The 20521-nt window shown below is 52.6% G+C and overlaps 1 protein-coding gene and 2 long non-coding RNA genes across 3 annotated transcripts in view; 2 read left to right on the top strand and 1 right to left on the bottom strand.

Annotated features, from left to right (window-relative positions):
- Nucleotides 1–16093, top strand: part of OTOF (otoferlin) — a 61500-nt gene extending 45407 nt beyond the window's left edge. The window contains exons 27-42 of the mRNA XM_015616029.2: nucleotides 314–343; nucleotides 1469–1612; nucleotides 1960–2026; nucleotides 3464–3594; nucleotides 4389–4523; nucleotides 4639–4776; nucleotides 6111–6238; nucleotides 6716–6886; nucleotides 7424–7584; nucleotides 8244–8386; nucleotides 9117–9205; nucleotides 11018–11116; nucleotides 12622–12863; nucleotides 13870–14048; nucleotides 14210–14310; nucleotides 14897–16093. Of these exons, the coding sequence (XP_015471515.1) occupies nucleotides 314–343; nucleotides 1469–1612; nucleotides 1960–2026; nucleotides 3464–3594; nucleotides 4389–4523; nucleotides 4639–4776; nucleotides 6111–6238; nucleotides 6716–6886; nucleotides 7424–7584; nucleotides 8244–8386; nucleotides 9117–9205; nucleotides 11018–11116; nucleotides 12622–12863; nucleotides 13870–14048; nucleotides 14210–14310; nucleotides 14897–15077 (2139 nt within the window). The 3' untranslated portion in view covers nucleotides 15078–16093. The remainder of the gene's footprint in view (nucleotides 1–313; nucleotides 344–1468; nucleotides 1613–1959; nucleotides 2027–3463; nucleotides 3595–4388; nucleotides 4524–4638; nucleotides 4777–6110; nucleotides 6239–6715; nucleotides 6887–7423; nucleotides 7585–8243; nucleotides 8387–9116; nucleotides 9206–11017; nucleotides 11117–12621; nucleotides 12864–13869; nucleotides 14049–14209; nucleotides 14311–14896) is intronic.
- A 2005-nt stretch (nucleotides 16094–18098) lies between these two features.
- LOC107198814 lies at nucleotides 18099–18770 on the top strand. The gene is made up of 2 exons (XR_001519121.2): nucleotides 18099–18251; nucleotides 18520–18770. It is a non-coding gene; the product is annotated as an uncharacterized LOC107198814 (long non-coding RNA).
- LOC117243776 lies at nucleotides 18291–20514 on the bottom strand. The gene is made up of 2 exons (XR_004495670.1): nucleotides 20240–20514; nucleotides 18291–18670 (listed from the first exon to the last, which is right to left on the bottom strand). It is a non-coding gene; the product is annotated as an uncharacterized LOC117243776 (long non-coding RNA).
- Between the last annotated feature and the right edge of the window lie 7 nt (nucleotides 20515–20521).

The raw sequence follows: 20521 nt of genomic DNA, 5'->3' as shown, positions 1-20521 counted from the left end.
GGAATGGCTGCCAGTGGCAGAGGGCAGGGCTGGATGGGATAATGGGAAGGAATTCCTGGCTGGGAGGATGGGAAGGGGCTGGGCTGGAATTCCCAGAGAAGCTGGGTTGCCATTTGTGTCCCCAAAAGTGTCCAAGGCCAGGTTGGACACTGGGGCTTGGAGCAGCCTGGGATGGGGGAATGGATGTCCCTGCCCATGAGAGGAGCTTTAGGGTCCCTTCCCACCCAAACCATTCTGGGGTTTGATGATTTGCACTGAGGGTGTGTCTGAACCTGCTCTCCCTCTCCCTGTTCCCTTCCATCCCGGGCGGCAGAATTCCGATGCAGTGGTGAAGGTGGATGTGGTAAGTGATGGATCTTCTCTGCACCCCTGCTCCCAACTCTCTGCTCCCTCCCCAACCCCTCCGTGCCAGTTCCAGCGGACCAGGCACCCATCCCAGCCTGATCCAGGCAGGGATATCACCCCTCTGTCCCACGACAGACACACAGCAGCACTGTCCCCTCAAGGAATGTGGCAGTGGCTTCCTTTCTGCAGTTTGGGAAGCTCTTTTGGGCCAGGACTTCTCATCCCAGCTGTCCCAGGAGGAGCTGGACAGGCAGCGCCCTGTGGGAGGGATGCTGGGTATTCCCAGGTACCAGCTGGAAAAGGTTCCCTTGCTCCGCCACGTGGTCCCAAGGTGCTTTGGTGGGCACAGTTTGACTCTTGCCATGGAAGATTCCAGAGATGCAGCCCGGGAAATGCATGGATAAATAGGGTGATGGAAATGTGGAGGCGTTGTGGGACTGCCCCATCTCTGGGCTTATCCAAGGCCAGGTTAGATGGGGCTTGGAATAACTTGGAACAGTGGAAGGTGTCAGGATTGGAATTGGATGAGTTTTACGGTCCCTTCCCACCCAAACCATTCCATGATTCTGGCACAGTCTCCATAGCCTCGGTCATCCTTGGCTGTTTTGTGCCTCAGTGGCTGTAAAAGGGAGAAAGTTCATGAGGCCCCTGAACCCAGGGGGTTCTCTCTCCTCAGATGCTTCACCCCCCACCTTCGTGCTTCCAGAAGTTATTCCCTTTCACCTGATCCCTCCCCTTCTCTGACTGTCACTGGAGGACAAGAAGTATAGAGCAGGGGTTCCAAATATCAAACACAGCAACCAGAGGTTTTTTCATGAGGCAAAAAACCCTTTATTTTGGGGGTTTTTCAACCCTTTTATAAGGTGTTCCGGTACAGTTTATCCTGATTCGTAGAGGGAACAGCACCTCCCTCATCCCATTGGTGGGACAAGAGAGAAAACACGCTCAGAACATCTGTGTCTTGTTTTGGGAAACCAAACCTTATTTTCACAAACAGTCCTCGAGAGAGAAAAAAGCTCCCAAAAGACTTTCCCTTGGGAACAATCAGCCCCTGAGAGCTTAAAATTCTCTCAGGTTCAGAAAATCATGTCCACACCTGTCTGTGCTTCCCTTGTCTCTCCAGACCGAGGAGGAGAAGGAGAAGAAGAAGAAGAAGAAGAAAGGAGGAGGAGGAGGAGGTGGGGAGGAAGCGGAGGAGGAAGAACCGGACGAGAGCATGTTGGACTGGTGGTCCAAGTACTTTGCCTCCATTGAGACGATGAAGGAGGTGGGTGAGGAGCAGCAGTGAGGGGTACCCGGGGGAGATTGTTCCCTTCCTGTGAGGTCCCCCCTAATTCCAGCTCCTTCCAAAGCCTTGGGGCTGTGCTGCATCCCGTGACTCCTATGGAATCCCAAAATTGCTCAGGCTGGAAAAGCCCTTGGAGACCATCGAGTCCAACCATGCCCTGGCACTGCCAAGGCCACCACCGATCATGTCCCCAAGTGCCCAAAATCCCTCTAGGGATGGGAACTCCACCACTGCCCCGGGCAGCTTTTCCAGGAAAATAATAATAATAATAATAATAAAAACTAATGAATAAAAACTAATATCCCATGGCTTCCTTTCTCCCCCAGCAACTCCGGCAGCAGGAAGCAGCCGCGGCTGAGGCAGAGGAGAAGGAAGAGACGGAGATTGGAGAGGGTAAGGCTGGGAGGGAGAGAGGGAACACAGCAGGGAAAGGAGGGACCAGGATTCCTCTTGGTGCTTGGGCATCCCTTTGGGCATCTGGCACAGCAGACACTCCCAGCGTGTTGTGTTTTCCCAAAAAGGGTTTATTTTTGTGGATGTTTTTCCCTGCGTGTTGAACTCTTTGTCTGCTGTCCTAAAGTGAGCAGTGAAGACAAATACAATTTAGAGCATGTTTTCTCACCTAATTTATCAATTTATATAATTTTATATATCATTTATTATTTTTCACTTGTTATCCTTTTATAAAATTATGAGATGAATGATGCCCTGTGTTTTCCTCTGAAGGAAGTTGGGTTTGTAGGTCAAGTGGGCTTCTGACCTTGCCTAAATTTGGGGGAGACTAATTTTGTCCCAGAAATGATGCCAGGCAAGAATCCTGGGACTGGTTAGTCAAGGGTGACTTTGTCCATCTGGTCATGCCACCAGCAGGGCTGGGAGAGGTATCCCTGAGGAATTCCACCCTTGCTCTCTGTATGCTCCATGTCCCCATGGCACGGGGTTGTTGTTGTGCCCAGCTGAGGCAAAATCCTTCAGCTGAGTAAAATTCTGAGCCTGGTTTCTTTTGGAAGATTAATCTTCATATCCCAGGAAAAATGAGGTCTTGTCTTGCTGAGCTTGGAGACAACTCTGAGCAGGTTCTTCAGGGCTTGCACTGGTGTCCTCCGTGGTTTTCTTTCTGTCTCTTTTGAATGATCCATTTCCCTTGGCTCTCCCACCCCTTCCCCCTTTCCTTGTCCACGTGAGGTTTTCCCATCTGTCCACCCCCATGGATACCATCCAGCCCTCGTGAAAGCTGGCAGAGGCACCAAGGGACAGGGATTGCAGAGTTCCCTTTGAATCCACCTTTTCCAGCAGCCTCTTCCCAGCTCTCCACGGCTGGTGGTTGTTCCAGTGAGACTCCGGTGACCTGCGGTTGCAGCTGGTCCTGAACAATCCGAGGGCAGTGGCATCAGGCACTGTCCCCTCTGTATTCCCATGCCAGGGTTCCACTCCCCAGGCTCCATAAATCAGGAGAAGTCTCTGGTAGGAGGAAGAAAAGGAGCTGCTGTGGGCAGGACCGTGTTTTCTCACCACTGTCAATGTGCTCTGTCCATGTTTTGTATTCCTCCAAGTGATTCCTGCTCAGGTCAGCCCTGGAATTCCCTGCACAGAGATCTCCGGGCTCTGGGAGACGCTGAGATCCAGAGCCAAGGAAAGACATGACAGGGCTGGGATGGGACTTGCAGGCAGTGGCAGCTTTCATGCTCCTCTTCTTTGAAGGACCTTGTCCAATCCCTGCCACACCTCCCCCACCTCTCCTCACCCTCGTTTCCATCCCCTCCCTCCCTTCCCTCCCTCAGAGGGAGGGGACTCAGAGTGGTGCCAAACTTGGTGACTCTCCCCCGAAAGGCTCCAAGGCTCAGGTGAAGAACAAGGACAAGGACAAGTCCAAGGCACCCAAAGACGACAAGAAAAAGAAGCAGCAGCCTGTCCCTGAGCTCCCTGAGAAGAAGAACAAGCAGAAGATCGATGAACTCAAGGTACTGGGGGTGCTTCCAAGGAAATACCTCATCGTAGGGATGACATGCCTTGGGACATCTCTCCTAGGGATATATCCTGGGACAAGGCTTCCCAGCCTCTCTCCAAAGCTGGAAGGAGTCTGAGATCACGAGAAAAGGGCTTGTCCTGGGATGGGCACATCCCAGGAGCAGCTTAGAGCTGTCCCAGCTCGTCGGGAGAGTTTTCCTGCCTGAATACGGGATTCAGGATGGGGGTGGGCTCTGGTACAGTGATCCCAAAGATTTCTCAGGATTCGTGTTGCTGGGGTTCAGACAAGGTTTAGACCTGGATCTTGCACAGAGGGGGAACAATGGCCCCACACATTGTTCCAACATTCCCTTTTTCCAGCTCAGTAATGCTGGAGATCCTTCTCCTTCCTAGAAAAATTAGGCACTGGGAGCTGAGGTGTCCCCACTCGCAGAATCCCAGGATCACTGAGGCTGGAAAAACCCTTCCAGACCATCAGGTCCAACCTGTGCCCAATCCCCACCTTGTCACCAGCCCAGAGCACTGAGTGCCACATCCAGGCCTTCCTTGGACACCTCCAGGGATGGGGACTCCAAACCTCCCTGGGCAGCCCCTGCCAAGGCCTGACCACCCTTTCCATGGAGAAATTATTCCCAATATCCAATCTGACCCTCCCTGGCACAGCTTGAGGCCACTTCCTCTCGTCCTGTCCCTTGTTCCTTCTGTGCTGATTTGAGTATTCACCACACCTTTTGCTCACCTTTGTTTTTATCCCAAATTCCCTCCTTTTAACTCCCTGTCATCTCAGGTCTTCAACAAAGAGCTGGAAGCAGAGTTTGACAACTTTGAGGATTGGCTGCACACCTTCAACCTGCTCCGGGGGAAGATTGGGGACAACGACGACAACGCCACAGAGGAGGAACGGATCGTGGGGAGGTTCAAAGTGAGTGGTTAGGAATGCTGGCCTGGACTTTGGCGAGGGTGTTTTGGGATGGGTTTACTTCCCCGGAGGCCCTGGGCAGCAGGACTCAGCCGGGCCCTGCCCTCCCTCGCACCAGGGCTCCATCTGCGTCTACAAAGTGCCGCTCCCCGATGACATCACCAAGGAGGCAGGATACGACCCCACCTTCGGGATGTTCCAGGGGATCCCCAGCAACGACCCCATCAACGTGCTGGTCCGAGTCTACATCGTGCGGGTGAGTGGGAACTGGGGGTGGGACAGGCGGGATCTGGCACTCCCTCCCACCTGGAGCTGGTCCTGGAGCCGTAGCGATGGTGGGATTCAGCTGCAGTGCCTCGGGACCCAGGATGCAGCTCGAGGACTGAAGCAGCATCTTGGTTATGGAATGGTTTGGGTTGGAAGGGACCTTAAAGTCCATCCTGCTCCATCCCCTGCTGTGGGAAGGGACACCTCCCACCATCCCAAGTTTTCAGGGATATCCAGACCCTGAACGGTGTCTCCCGAGCTGTGTGCTCCCAGCACTAGGAACAGGACAGATCCAAGTTCCTGCCAGAGACCTCTCTCCAGCAGGTGGGATGGACCTGCGTGTCCTAGTGCCCAATTCCCATAGATAGTTTGGATCAGCCTGTACTGTGAGCTGTTGGTTCATTCCACAGCCACATCACCACCCCAGTGATGGTTCGGGATGGGAGAGAATGGGAGAAAAGAGAGTGGAATGGGATCTGGCAGGACTGAGGAGATCCATGTAAAGGTCACAGCACCTCCATGATCATTGATGTGATCCAGCCCATGCACGATTTTCCTTTATATATGGAAAAAGTCACTTCCTGACCCCTGAACTGGTCATTGCCCTGTCCCCAAGCATGGGGTTCTGCAGCCAGGCATTTGGGGGGGACCTCCATGCTGCTGGAAGCACCTGGGCTGCCCCTTTGTCCAGTGTCTCCAGTGTATTACAAATGGAACCACCTCTGGCTCCCTCTCCACCCAGAGCTGCTCCCCACTGGGATATGGAGTCTCCCATCCATCATCAGGTTGGAAGAGTGGACACCAGCTTGGGGATGGGGGAGGTATGGCAGGACTTGGACAACTTTTTTGGGGTTTTTGGTCAACCCCAAAAAACCAGCCATGACTGGGTGGATGTGGTTTTGCTGCTGGGCCATGCTTGGAGGTGGGACTGGAGAGTTTGGGGGCCCTCACGCCCTCTCTGTGGAGAATCCAGCATGGAGAGGACACAAGGAGAGGGGGATGGATGTCTTGGCATCCCCAGGTTCTTGCTGGGGGTGTTTCCTTAGAGTCTCCTTCTTGCCTGTGATGAGATTCCAGCGGTCACTGTGGTGACATCTCAGGACAAAGCCAGTTCCAACCTCTCCCTAAACTAGGACAGGGATTTGCACAAGGCAGGAACACCCCCAGTTTAATCCAAGACACCCTGTTTCATCCCTGTTTCCATCCAAGACACTTAGTTTAGGAACTGAAGTGGCCGGGTGACCTCAGGGATGGAGAACGGGCCCATCCCTGAATCCTTGGCTGCTGTGGACAGTGCTGACCCACCCCATCCGTTCCCTCCAGGCCACGGACCTCCACCCTGCTGACATCAACGGGAAAGCCGATCCCTACATCGCCATCAAGCTGGGCAAGACGGACATCAAGGACAAGGAGAACTACATCTCCAAGCAGCTGAACCCCGTCTTTGGGAAGTGAGTTTGTGCCCAGAACTGCTGAGCTGAGCCTGAGCCCACCAGCCCTCAGACCTGCAGCTGGGGTGTCCCACGACTGTTCCTTCAGCTGGAACAATGGGATTTATCCCACGGTGTGGATGTCCTTCCAGGATGTCCTCCTTGGCCAGCGTGTGGTCAGTGTAGCACCGAGTGTTTAAGAGATGCACCTGGAGTTTATCAGATCAAGGTGAAACACACACTTAGAAATCATTAGACCTAAATTGGAGTGAGAATAATTCACAAACTCAGTTTTGGGGCTGTTGGGACACACAGGTCAAGGATTTTCCCCGCCATCAAGGGCTGGTGGTTGAGTTAAACCCCACCTCAGACTTCCTGCGGTGATGGATGCAAATTGAACACTGTCCATGGACTGGAGCAGACAGAGCTCCCCCATGGGTCTGTCCTGAGTGGCAGCCGGACCCTGCAGCAGCTTTTCTCTGCTTCCCCCAATCCCAGATCCTTCGATATCGAGGCCACCTTCCCCATGGAGTCCATGCTGACCGTGGCCGTGTACGACTGGGACTTGGTGGGCACTGACGACCTCATCGGGGAGACCAAGATCGACCTGGAGAATCGCTTCTACAGCAAGCACCGGGCCACCTGCGGCGTGTCCCAGACCTACTCCATGTAGGGGAAAAGCCTTCCCTGCCCCACCTCCCACACAGAGCTCCCACGGGAATCTCCCCCCTTCACTGCCTGCTGGTCCTGGAATGAGTTGGTTTGGGAAAAACCTTCATGCCGTCCAATCCCGCCAGGGGCAGGGATAAATGGAGGAGTCCGTGCTATCCCTGGTTTTGTGACCAGCCTTAGGAAGCAGTGGAATGGGTCGTCAGGAGCCCAGGGCAGGAGGGAGGGACTGGGGGGACTGGTGGGAAGAGGGGTGAGGTCAGGGTTGAAATAGGAGCAGAGCAAATGGGGCGATGCCGAGCATCAGGAATCAAGCACCGGGAATTCCAGGTCTGAGCCAAAGTGGGGTGGAAGGAGTTTGCAAAAGGGGCACAGAGGGATCAAGTCCACTCTGAAGTTTCACCTTTGCTGCCTCAAATTCTTTCCCTGGGAATTCCGAGTGCTTCATGGTGGAGTGGAGTTTTTTCCTGGCAAAAGGGAAAAAAACTCCTTTGTCCTCCCAACCTTTTTTGGCTGATCTTGCCCTCCTGTTCCCAGCCACGGGTACAACACCTGGCGTGACCCCATGAAGCCCTCCCAAATCCTGTCCAAGTTGTGCAAAGAGGGAAAAGTGGATGGGCCGCACTTCGGGCCAGGGGGAAGAGTGAAAGTTGCCAACAGGGTCTTCACCGGCCCCACGGAAATCGAGGATGAAAATGGTATGGCCCTGTGGGATGGAGGTTCTGCAGGGTCCGGGGGGTCTCCTCATCATCCAGGGTTGGAATCTCAGGGGAGTTTGAATCATGGAGTGGTTTGAAATGGACTTTTGAAGGTCCAACCCCCCCCAGACAGATGTGGTGGGCCCAGCCCTGCAGTCCCCATCCCAGTACGGGACCAGGTACAGAGTCCCACAGACCCTCCAGAACAGCGGGTTCCTCTTGGAATCACTCAAGGACATCCATGGACACCCAAAGCTGCCTCTGGAAATGCCCTCCCAGCAGTGCATGGAGACACCTCCAGCACTTAGGGAATTGTTTTCCATGGGAATGCATCCCCAAACAGTGGGAGATGAGGGTTGTGTCCCAACACACTCAACGTGTGCCCAAGGAAGAGGGACACAGGCCAGGAGGGCTGAAGGAGAGAAGGAAAACGTGGCCAGGGGACACAGGTTTGGTTCCAACAGGGAAAACCAAACGGGGATCTGAACCTTCCTCAGGGATTGGAGAGAGGAAGGAGGAGTTAGGAAGTGCCAGCTGAGGAACAGAGTGTTCCCAAGGGAAGGAGAGGATGAGGCAGTCGGAGCATGGGTGGAGGCCCCGGGTGCTTTGCTGTCCCTGTGTCCCTGTCCCAGGTGTCCAAGGTCTCCTTTGTCCTCCAGGCCAGAAGAAGCCGACAGACGAGCACCTGGCGCTGGCCGTGCTGCGGCACTGGGAGGACATCCCGTGGGCCGGCTGCCGCCTTGTCCCCGAGCACGTGGAGACACGGCCGCTGCTCAACCCCGACAAGCCGGGCATCGAGCAGGTCTCGCATTCCAACAGGAACGGGGGCGGCCCACGGGGACCAAAATGGCCCCAACCCACCTCAGGGTGGGCGGGTCACCCCGGGATACCAGCAGAGATCTCCAGTGCCCCCTGAGCCATCCTCGTCCATTTCACATCCCACAGTCCCTCCTGATTGCCCACGTCTGGGCACCTGGGAGCAAAATTCCCAACAGATTCCCAAGCAGAAGGGATGGGAAGCCCCAGGTTTCTCCACAGTGCTGGGAATTCCCGGGAGACCCCAAACCTCCTGGAGTCCCCAGGAGGACTCTGAGCCAGTTTTGGGAGGAGGTCACAGCCCTGTTGAGTAAAAGGGGACAGCAGGAAGAGTTGAGCTCTGGTTGTTTTGCAGACTCAGTTTTGGTCAGAAATCTCCCAAAATCCAAGCCTGGGCTCTCTCTTTGGCAAGTTCCTGGCAGAGGTTTGGAGCAGAGGAGGGAAAGCTTTCCTTGGTGCTCGGCTCACCTGATTCGAGCTCAAAAGGAGATTGTGGAATCATGGAATGGTTTGGGTGGGAAGAGACCCCATCCAGCTCCACCCCCTGCCCTGAGACATTCCTGCAGGGGTGGAGAAGGATTCATGGCACGGGAAAAGCTTGTCCCGCTCCACATCCGGCATGGCCGGAGCGATCACTGTGGGAAGAGGGGGACACTGGTGGACAGGAGGGGACAGGAGGGACAAGGGGAGCTGACCATGCCTCTCGCACCCCGCAGGGCCGCCTGGAGATGTGGGTGGACATGTTCCCTATGGATATGCCAGCGCCCGGGCCTGCCATCGACATTTCTCCCAGGAAACCAAAGAAGTAAGGAACAGCCCAGCCAACCGATCCCAGTGAAAACGTGAGGCTGGGGATGGCTTCTCCCGCCTCCTGCTGCTTCTCCATGGCCAGCCCAGCCCTCTGCTTGGGTTCCTCAGCCATGCTGGCATTCCCAGAGATCCCAACAGGGGCAGTAGTTCCAGAGCTGCTCCTGAGGGTGGTATCCCACGCCTTCCATCCCCTGCAGCTCCCAATCTTTCTTGCCTGTGTGAACTGGGAAATTCCATCGTTCCCAGCCCTTGGTGCAGAGTGCCCAGCCCTGAGCCTCTCCTGGGTGGGGGCAGGGTTATCCCGGGGCAGTTTGGACGGGCTTTTCCAGGAGGTGATGGATGGAAGGGATGGGTGGTGGAGGCTACTGGGACAGCCAATGGTTCCAAGCAGGAAAGAGCAGGCACAGACTGCACATGGAGAGGGCAGAACATTTCGTCCCTCAATATCCCTTCTAGTCCTTTCTCAGCCTGCTGGCCTTGGTCCTCAGGCCCCTTTTCCTGCCCCCAGGGCTGGGATACAGGGATGACACTGGGAATCCTGATGGGAGCCTCCTGTGCAGCCCAGGCAGCCAAAGCCTTGGGTGGAGAGAACATCCCTGGATCCCAGCTGGGAGAGGGAGCATAGGACAGGCAGGGACAGGCAGGAGGGGCTGGGAAAGGTGAAGGGATCCCATGGATGGGCTCAGCCAGGGCATTGCCAGAGGGAGATCCCAAAGGAGGAGGTTTAAGGAAGCTGTAAATCCGCTTCCCTCACCTGGAGACTCCCTGGTGCTTCCAGTGAGGTGCTGCAGCTGTGGCCACGTGTCCTGAGCCTCCCTCCATCCTCCCCTCACTGTGGGAGCTGGGATTCTGCTCCTCCAACCATCTCCCACTGCAGGAGCCGCTCCACCCATCACCAAAATTCCCAAGCAGAAGGGATGGGAAGGTCCCCAGGCTGCTCCACAGTGCTGGGAATTCCCTGAAGACCCCAAACCTCCTGGAGTCCCCAGGAGGACTCTGGGCCCATTTTGGGGGGAGATCACAGCCCTGCTGAGTAAAGAGAGGACAGCAGGAAGAGTTGGGCTCTGGTTGTTTTGCAGACCCCAATTTGGTCAGAAATCTCCCAAAATGCAAACCTGGGCTGCCCTGTTGAGCCTCTGGCAAGTTTCTGGCAGAGGTTTGGAGCAGAGGAGGGAAAGCTCCCCTTGGTGCTTGGCTCACCTGGAGAGGCTGATCCAAGCTCACATGGAGATTGTGGAATCACGGAATGGTTTGGGTGGGAAGAGACCTTAAAGCTCATCTTGTTCCATCCCCTGCCATGGGCAGGGACACATCCCAGCATCCCAGGCTGCTCCAAGCCCCATCCCAGCCTTGGGCACTGCCAGGGATCCAGGGGCAGCCACAGCTGCTCTGGGAATTCCAGCCCAGCCCCTCCCCACCCTCCCAGAGAGGAATTCCTTCCCAATATCCCACCCCAATCTCCCTTTTTCCAGTGGGAGCCATTCCCTGTGTCCTGTCCCTCCATCCCTTGTCCCAGGTCCCTCCCCAGCTCTCCTGGAGCCCTGCTAAGGGGCTCTGGGGTCTCCCTGGATCCTTCCCTTCTCCAGGTGAGCATTCCCAGCTCTCCCAGCCAGGAAGAGTCCCATCCCTGTAATCATCTCCATGGCTGAGACCCCCTCCTGATCCCTGGGATGGATTCCATTCCAGGAACAGTTCCCTGTTCCTGGCGGCCGGCTCTCCTTTCTGGCAGCATCACCCCATCCCCTCTTACCCCATTCCCCGTTCGTTCCCGTGCCTCACCTGCCTTTCCCTCCCTTCCCTCGGGCAGGTACGAGCTCAGGGTGATCGTGTGGAACACCGACGAGGTCATCCTGGAGGACGACGACTACTTCACCGGAGAGAAATCCAGCGACATTTTCGTCAGGGGGTAGGTACAGCCCGGAACTCCACCGGCGCCTCCTCCGCCTCTCCCGGGGCGGGTGACAGGACTCACTAGGGTTGGAGCAGAGAGAGGGGCAGAACACGGGTGGTGCTGGTGGGCATCAGACCCTGATGCCTGGAGAAGCTGACCTGGAACAGAGGCTGGACAGAGTTAAAGGAATGAAGTATTTATTCCTCTGGTATTCCTACGGGTGTTTATTAAAAGGACTTCCAAGGACACACCTTGGGCAGTGCAAGAGCCCGGCCACGGCTCCACCCAAGATGGACTTGAACCTTGAGTTCTCACACTTTTCTAAGTTTTGGTCCATTTCCATCTTGGGGTTAATTGTCCAGTTCCAGCTGCAGGTGATGCAGTCCCATCCTCCCAGACTGCTCTCCTCAATTCTCTGCTGTTTACACTTTTTGGGCCCGAGGCTGTAACGGTGTCCTTGGTTCTGGGGCTGGAAAAGGATTGTTCTGTCTGCCTGAGCTGTGAGGAGAGCGTGCTAATGCTTTGTATGAAGTTCAGAGTCGCTCTAAGGCAGTACAGAATCTAAAAAATATGAAAACTAAAGCTTCAGGCATCATTTGGCCCCCTCTGCCCCTCTCTGAGCTCGTCCTGATGTCCCCTTACGGCACTTCCAGCCTGCCACCTCCACCTCCAGTCTGGTGCTTGTTCTGATGGTTTGTTCCTGACTCTGCTTCACCCTCCTTCAGCAGGAAGGGAAAGCCCCTTCCAGAACTTCACCACCTCAGAGAGTCACAGAATCACGGAATGCTGAGGGTGGGAAGGGACTTGAAACCTCATCCCAGCCCCTGCCATGGGCAGGGACATCTTCCACTATCCCAGGCTGCTCCAGGCCACAGTCCTCACTCAACAGACAAATCCCGTGGGATGCAGCTCCAAGGAACCCAAGCAAAACCCTGAGCTCTGAGGAGACCTTGGGGCCATCCCAGCAGCTCCATCCCTCTGGAATTTGAGGACCTTCCATCCCTAGACGTTTCCAAAGCCAGGCTGGACCAGGCTTGGGCACTGCCAGGGATCCAGGGGCAGCCACAGCTTCCCTGTGAACCTGTGCCGGGGCCTGGCCACCCTCCCAGAGAACAATTCCTGCCAAATATCCCAGCCAGATATTCCCTTTTCCAGGGGGAAGCCATTCCCTGTGTTGTGTCCCTCCAGGCCCTTGTCCAAAGTCCCTCTCCAGCTCTGTTCTGATCCCTTTCCATCCTGCTCTGCTCCCAGCTCCTGTACAATTCCTTAACATCTCCTGGCCCAGGGTAAACCCTCAGACAACCCCCTTGAATCTCCTTCTCCTCAAGTTTTCTGTCCCCTCTGGGATCCTCCTGCCCCTTGGATTTGCTGCTGCAGCCTCTGGAGCAGCCCCAGCCCCTTGGTCATAACTTTTAGGTCCTTCCAGTCCTGGAGGCACCCTGGCTGCCTGGACAGGGTGGCCCTGTCCCCTCTCCTGCCCCACATAGCCCTGTGACCCCCCTGACCCCTGGGCCCTGCAGGTGGCTGAAGGGGCAGCAGGAGGACAAGCAGGACACGGATGTCCATTACCACTCCCTCACCGGTGAAGGCAACTTCAACTGGCGCTACATCTTCCCCTTCGACTACCTGATGGCCGAGGAGAAGATCGTCATCTCCAAGAAGGAGTCCATGTTCTCCTGGGATGAGACCGAGTACAAGATCCCAGCCCGCCTCACCCTGCAGGTCTGGGACGCCGACCACTTCTCGGCCGATGATTTCCTGGGTACGTGGACGGTCCAGAGCATCCCAGAAACCCCATGAGCTGCTGCTGGATGGAGCAGGTGGGATGAGAGAGCAGAGGGTTCTGGACAGGCTGGATCCATGGGCCAAGGCCAAGATCCAGGTCCTGAACTGGGGTCACACCAACCCCACCGAGCACTCCAGCCTGGGGAAAGTGGCTGGGAAAGGCCTGGGGGTGCTGTGCCAGCAGCTGGACAGGAGCCCAGGTGTGCCCAGGTGGGCAAGAGGCCACTGGCCCTGGGCTGTGCCAGCTCTGGGGTGGCAGCAGGGCCAGGGCAGTGCCCGTCCCCTGTGCTGGCACTGCTGGGGCACCTCCAGTGCTGGGGGCAGCTCTGGGCCCCTCCTGCCAGGAGAGCCCTGGAGGGGCTGGAGCGTGTCCAGGGCAGGGAACGGAGCTGGGAAGGGGCTGGAGCCCCAGGAGAGGCTGAGGCAGCTGGGAAAGGGGCTCAGCCTGGAGAAAAGGAGGCTCCGGGGGGACCTTGTGGCTCTGCACAAGTCCCTGCCAGGAGGGGACAGCCAGGAGGGCTCGGGCTCTGCTCCCAGGGAACAGGGACAGGACAAGGGGAAATGGCCTCAGGCTGGGCCAGGCCAGGCTCAGCTTGGACAGCAGCAGGAATTTCTCCCTGGAAAGGGAGCTCAGGCCTTGGCAGGGGCTGCCCAGGGAGCTGCTGCAGTCTCATCCCTGGAGGTGTGCAGGGAATTCCTGCATGTGGCACTCAGAGCTCTGGGCTGGGGACAAGGTGGGGATCAGGCACAGGCTGGACTCCAGGTTGGAAAAGCTGGGAGGACTTTTCCAATGTTGATGTTTCCACAATTCTGAGATCCCTTTTCTCCACTGCTCCTGTAGCCAAGAACCCCCATTTTTCCTTGGCCGAGCTGGCTCAATCCAGCAGGATCTCCAGGGCAGGAGATGTTGATCCAGCTCATCTCCAGCCAAGGTGTCGGCCTTTTTGGCATGCCAACCTCTGTTGTCCCCTTTGTTCTGCCAGGAGCCATCGAGCTGGATCTGAACCGCTTCCCCCGGGGGGCCAAGACGTCCAAGCAGTGCAGCCTGGAGATGGTGACCAACGAGGCCGAGCTGCCCATGATCTCCATCTTCAAGCAGAAGCGGGTCAAGGGCTGGTGGCCCTTCGTGGCCAGGGACGAGAACGATGAGCTGGAGATCACCGTAAGGACGGGGAAGAGGGACGGTTTGCTCCCTGGGGACCGCACTCTTTGTGGACACCCTACATCCCCCCACACGGCTTTGTTCCCTCGGGACCCTTCTGGCCTGGGGGGCGGAGGTGGGAGCACCTCCCAGGCCTCAGCACAGCTCTCTGCTCACTGCAGGGCAAAGTCGAGGCCGAGCTGCACCTTCTGACGGCGGAGGAGGCTGAGAAATCCCCCGCTGGGCTGGCTCGAAATGAGCCTGATCCCCTGGAGAAACCCAAGTGAGAAGAAGAAGCCTCTCTGCAGCAGGGACCTGGGGTTGTGGGCTTCTACTCCCTCCTGGAGTGCTGCATCCAGCTCTGAGCCCCAAAACAGGAATGACATGGACCTGTTGGAAAGGGGCTAGAGGAGGCTCTGGAGCTGCTCCAGGGCTGGAGCCCCTCTGCCATGGAGCCAGGCTGGGAGAGCTGGGGGTGCTCACCTGGAGAAGGATCCAAGGAGAGCTCAGAGCCCCTCCAGGGCCCAAAGGGGCTCCAGGAGAGCTGGAGAGGGACTGGGGACAAGGAATGGAGGGCCAGGAGCCAGGGAATGGCTGCCAGTGCCAGAGGGTAGGGATGGATGGGATTTGGGGCAGGAATTGTTCCCTGGCAGGGTGGGCAGGCCCTGGCACAGGGTGCCCAGAGCAGCTGGGGCTGCCCCTGGATCCCTGGCAGTGCTCAAGGCCAGGCTGGACACTGGGGCTTGGAGCAGCCTGGGACAGTGGGAGGTCCCTGCCCATGTCAGGGGGTGGAACAAGATGAGTTTCAAGGTCCGTGAACCCCTTTTCCATGCTGATGGACTAATGATGGGTGTTTGGTTCCCCCGTAGCCGCCCGGACACGTCGTTCATCTGGTTCCTGAACCCTCTCAAGTCCATCAAATACCTCATCTGCACCCGCTACAAGTGGCTCATCATCAAGATCGTGCTGGCCCTGCTGCTCCTCATCATGGTGGCCCTGTTCCTCTACAGCATGCCGGGATACATGGTCAAGAAGCTGCTGGGAGCATGAGTGGCGGGAGCCTCTCCTGCATTCCCAGCCCTTTGCACAATCTTCCCAGCTCCATGTCCCCATGTCTTCCCCTCCCTGTGACCTCTGGGCAGCCCTGGGGGCATCTCCTCCCTGCTGCTGCCACTGCCGGGTCTCCTCTTTGCATTCCCTCTCTGTGGGTCTCATTCAGGCTTTAATCCCAGGGAAATGGGGCGGGAGCACGGCACGGATCTCCAGACCCTGCATCCCGCACCGGCGCTGGGAGAGGCGCCCAGCTGGCTCCTGTGGGAGCCTCCGAGACCTCTGCCCACTGGGGTCATGGTTGGTGCCTTCCTGGGAATCAGGGGAAGGAGAGGGGGGCTGGGGCTGCATCACTTGGATGATTGGGGGAGTGCTCCAGAAAGGCTCCTTGGAGGGATGTTCAGGATCCAGCAGGGACCTGGGATGGAGCAGCTGGGGACGTGCCAGCCCCACCAGAGCGAGGGCACAGAGCATCCCCAGTGCCTGTCCCCCGCTGCCAGCACCATCCCTGCTCCGCTCAGAGCTCTGGAGGTCACATTCCCTGGCACGGGGGTCTGTCCCACCTCAGGAATGCTGGGCACGGTGCCCCAGCAGGCCCCGCAGAGAGCCCTGGGGTGGGCCAGGGGCAGACCCTGCCCTTCCCTCCCACGGCTCCAGCGGAGACCGGGACGTGTCCCACAGCTCAGACGTCTTCCCAAGGTCACCCACCCAGAGGTGGCTGTGGCTGGACATCCCCAGGGCTCACAGCTCCCCTGGCACGGTGCGAGCTCCCGGTGCCCCTCTGGATTCTCCGTGTATTTTGTTTGGCTTGGTGATTCTTGTGGCCGGAGTCCTTCTGGCCGTGTGTCCTCGGGAAGGGCTCTTTCCTCGGCTCTCCGCGATCTCTAGCTGCTGCAGAGCTGCCTTTCTCAGCTCCCGGTGTGCAAGACCCCCACTGAAGAACTGAGGACATCTCAGAGATGTTTTAATGAGGATATTACTATTCCAATCAGTCAATAAAAACCAGCTTTAACATCCGGGTTCTCGTGGTAGTGGGTGTCGTGGTTTGACGCTGGCCAAAAGCCGGGCACCTACAGAAGCTGTTCCTCAGGAAAAAAAATTAACAAAGGGTTCATGGGCTGAGATGAGGAGTGGGAGAAAAACACTCTAAGGGCAATACAGGTTAAAATTTAAAGGTATGAAGTAAATTTGTTATAAACAGAGTCAGAGGAGAGTAACGAGAAATAAAAAAAGGTTTTATAATGCTCTCTTTCCCCCTCAGGCCCTTCCTCTTTCCTGTGAACGGCTAATGCAGGGACTCAGATCCTTGGGGATACTGAGATGTTTGTTGTGAGAAACAAGCTGGTTTTACACACCTCTTCAAGACACGGTATTTCCTTGTGGGGCGTTTCTTCACCGAGCAGCTTCCCACACATGGCCACATGTGTAACTTTTCTCTAAAAAAATCTTTTTTCTGTTTCTCTGATTTTGCTGTATTTCTTCTTTATTTTTCTTTCTCTTCCTGGATTTCTCAACCTCCTTTGGACTCAATTCTTTTGGGATCCTCCCTCAGGGGGAGCCCTGCTTATCTCAGTTCTTATGATTTGAAGAAAACTCCCGAGCTCGTTAGAATCTTGTTTCTCATGTTTATTAAAAGGTGATCACAAAATTTGACAGGTTTTTCTAGGCTGGCTGCACAAGTTAAAATCACTGCAATCTGGTACATTTCTTTCTTCTGATGGTACAAAAAAGGCCTTGTGGCTCACTTCTTGTTTGATGCACAAAATGGCCCTGAAGTACGCAGTTCTTTTATCTTTATACCTATTTTTACCCAATTAACAACAGACACATATATTATTATTCTTAATGACCCAATGACCCATCACCTGTGTGCTGCACTGCAGCATTTTCTGACCAATCACTCACTATCACCCAAAAACCTCCAGGAGAAGAACATGAAGAAGAAAGAAGAAGGGACAAGAGACAAATCCTTAAATCCTCAAAGCCCTAAATCCTCCATCTTGTCTCCTGTTCTCTAAACTAACTTTTTCACCCAGTGACTTAAGAAAACTTTCTAACCTACACACTCACACTTTTACCTTTTTCTATCTAACTTTAACAGTTGTTTTCATGTATCACCATGAAAACATGCTCGTGAATTTCATGTTATAGGAAATTCAGTGTTTTTCTGGATCTTAGAACTAAGTATCAGAAACAAGGGCACACACTCTGTATCCCAGACTCCAACAACAGGGCCACATGGCTAGCGGCACGCCTCAGTGTCCTCGTACGCGGGCAACCGCGTGCTGCTCGCTTGTCTGGCGGGCTCCTCTCCAGGATGCCTGCAGAGGCTGACCTGGAACAGAGGCTGGGCAGAGCTAAAGCCTTTATTATTCCTTAATAAAGTGGATATTTATTAAAAAGGCCTTCAAAAAATACACCTCGGGCAGTGCAAGAGCCTGGCCGTGACTCCACCCAAGGTGGACACAAGATCCACAACAAGATGGACAACCGGTCACGAGTTTCACACTTTTATAAGTTTTGGTCCATTTCTCCATATTTCTCCGTATTTGGGTAAATTGTCCAATTACAGCTTCAGGTTGGGAAGTCCCATCCTCCCAGACTGCTCTCCTCAACTCGCTGCTGTTTACGCTTTTTATGCTCCAGCCATCATCCCTAGGATGTCTGCTGCATTTTTCCTCCCAAGGTCAGGCGGAGACAAGCGTCTCTGAGCCGCCACAGCGCTCTGCAGGCGCATACCAACGCCAAATTCCTTCTCCCCCTCCAGTTTCCCACTCCGGTTTTGGTCAGCTCGTTACTCGAGATCTCCTTCTGTTGGCTCAGGGAGAGGAAGCTTTTCTCTGCTATTCCATGGGATCCTTCCCACAGGAAAAACCGTTTTCCCAGAACTGCTGTAGCCTGGCTCACCAGCCCAAGGGTTTAAGGATAGGCTGCTCCAGTTTGGAAGCAAGGGCCCTCTCTCTCTGCCTCCGGAAGCTAAACAGGGTTTGGTTTCCTCCAGATAAACAAACACACCACAAATATTCAGTTTCAGTTTCACCTGGCTTAGGGTCACGGCATTCTTGTGACTCAGGCACCTGAATCAGATCCTACGGTGCTGTCTTTTGGGGTCCCACCCCGAGGTCCAGTGGTTGCCTCAGTTTTCATAACGGGTCTGGCTTCATTCACAGAATTGTAAGTCTGCACTAGCTTCAACTTTTTCTCACAGCTTTCTTTTTTCTCTCTCTGTTCCTCCTGTAGCTGCTTCCTCGTCTGTTCTATTTGCAAGGACAACAAAAACTCATTTGCTTCCGCACTTTCACTTCAGTCTTCACACCTTGGTTCTCTTTGACACTTTTTGGTATCAGTGAGCAGCTCCCAGACTGGAACATTTCACAAATAATTCCTTTATCTTTGTCATCCTTTGAATGGCCTCTAGCACAGTTTGAATATTCTTCCACAGCTTCCTGGTCATGCCAATTATCCTGACACCGAGAAACTGAGGCTTGGATTTATCCTGTGGCTTTGTGAGTAGTTAAGTGATATTTCTTGCCATCCTGAGCGCTACGCCAAATTGTCACGGACGGGTGTGTTCGAGAGTGCTTAAAAAATCACTGGCAAAGGTATGAGAAAAAGTCAGATTTAATATTAACCAACAAAGCACAACAGGTTCGTTGGCAAGATTCTCTCACAGCTAGGGCACAACAAGGGAAAGAAAAACCAAAACCAAAGAAAATGCAGACAATCAAAACAGAAATTAATTAGGAATTATCTGGGGGGAGTGTGTGTGTGTGTAAAGACAAGGATAAAAAGGATTATGGTGGGCGTAAAAGCTTAACAACACTCAAATCTAACAGCACTTTAACTAAAGTTACACCTCAAGTCTAGTAATTTACCATAGGAAAACATTTAACTTAGACACAACTTAAATTACAACTCAATTTATAGAATTATAAAATTCAATTATTTATTAAATAATATATAATTACATAGTTATATTACATTTCATTATATATTATTTGTAGTACAATATAGTATATTATAATTATACAATAATTATATTAATACAATATATATTATGTATTATTATATAATATCATTATATAATATATAATTCTATATTATATTAATAGATATAATTAATATATAATTATATAATTATATATTAATATGTAGTATATGTTATATATTATTAAATAATATAATATATAATTATACAATATTATATATTATTGTATTATAGTATATATTACATTAATTAAATATTAATAAATCTTTATTATTATTAAATATAACTATTGAATAAATTTATTATACATTATATTGTATCATATCATATGTTACATTGTCTTACAATATGTTATATTATATTATATTATATTATATTATATTATATTATATTATATTATATTATATTATATTATATTATATTATATTATAAATTGTATTATATTACAAAACTCAATTATTTCTTAAAGTTAACAACCCCACAGAGTAGTAACACTCAACATTTAACCTAAATTATAACTATAACTTTGACGTCAAATTTAGCAACTTAACAAAAGCACACCCTAGCAACACCTAGTTAATGTTTAACCACTTACCAGAAGACCAACACTGAGTAGTTTTTAAGTAACTATAACTATAGTTATATAACTATAACCTATAACTTAACCTTACAGGCCTAACTTACTTAGGTATCTGAGGGGCTTAAACATCTATGAAACCCTTCTATAGATTATATATTTATATTTGTATATTATACATATATATGCATATATTATATACATAATATTTTATATTATCTATCCACAGAATATATTAATTAAATTATTATTTAACCCTAACCCTAATATTAACAATTAAATAATAAAAATTTGTCATTTCCTATTAAAAAATTCATTTAATTAAATATTAAATTAACTAGTCCATTAATTAAATAAAAGTTAAATAATAGGGTTATTTACTTATTTATTTAATTATTTGGCCAAACTAATGCCACAAAAGAACGTTTCTACTTTCACACCAATAGTTAATTATTTTGTTTTATACTTCTTTGCCGTACTGTAGACTTTTTTTAGACAATCATATAGTGACACACAAAACTATTTATTCTAATTTAAACTTCTTACTGCCTTTGTAACTACTTCTGTATCTTAACTTTAAAACTTTCCACTGCTTACCTTAATGTCTTTCCACCAGTGAACTCCAATTCTTGCTTACAGCTTTAAACCTGGAAGCCTTTTCCTAGGTCTCAGGTGGAACCCTGTGTCCACGCCTATGCTGGAGTTTGTGTACTCAAGATATTGAGATTTCTGTGCTTGAAATTCCCAAAACTGTGGTTTTGGGACAGCTCAGAAGGATCTCATTTTGGACTGCAAGAGAGCGGGCTTCAGGCATGACAGTGTTTCAGCCTGGCCAGAGTCTGGGTCGGCATTTTCTCTGAAAGTGTGAGAACAGGGATG

This window comes from Parus major, unplaced genomic scaffold, assembly GCF_001522545.3.
Source record: "Parus major isolate Abel unplaced genomic scaffold, Parus_major1.1 Scaffold330, whole genome shotgun sequence".
NCBI classification, from domain to species: domain Eukaryota; kingdom Metazoa; phylum Chordata; class Aves; order Passeriformes; family Paridae; genus Parus; species Parus major.
This window is presented reverse-complemented; position numbering and strand designations above follow the sequence as displayed.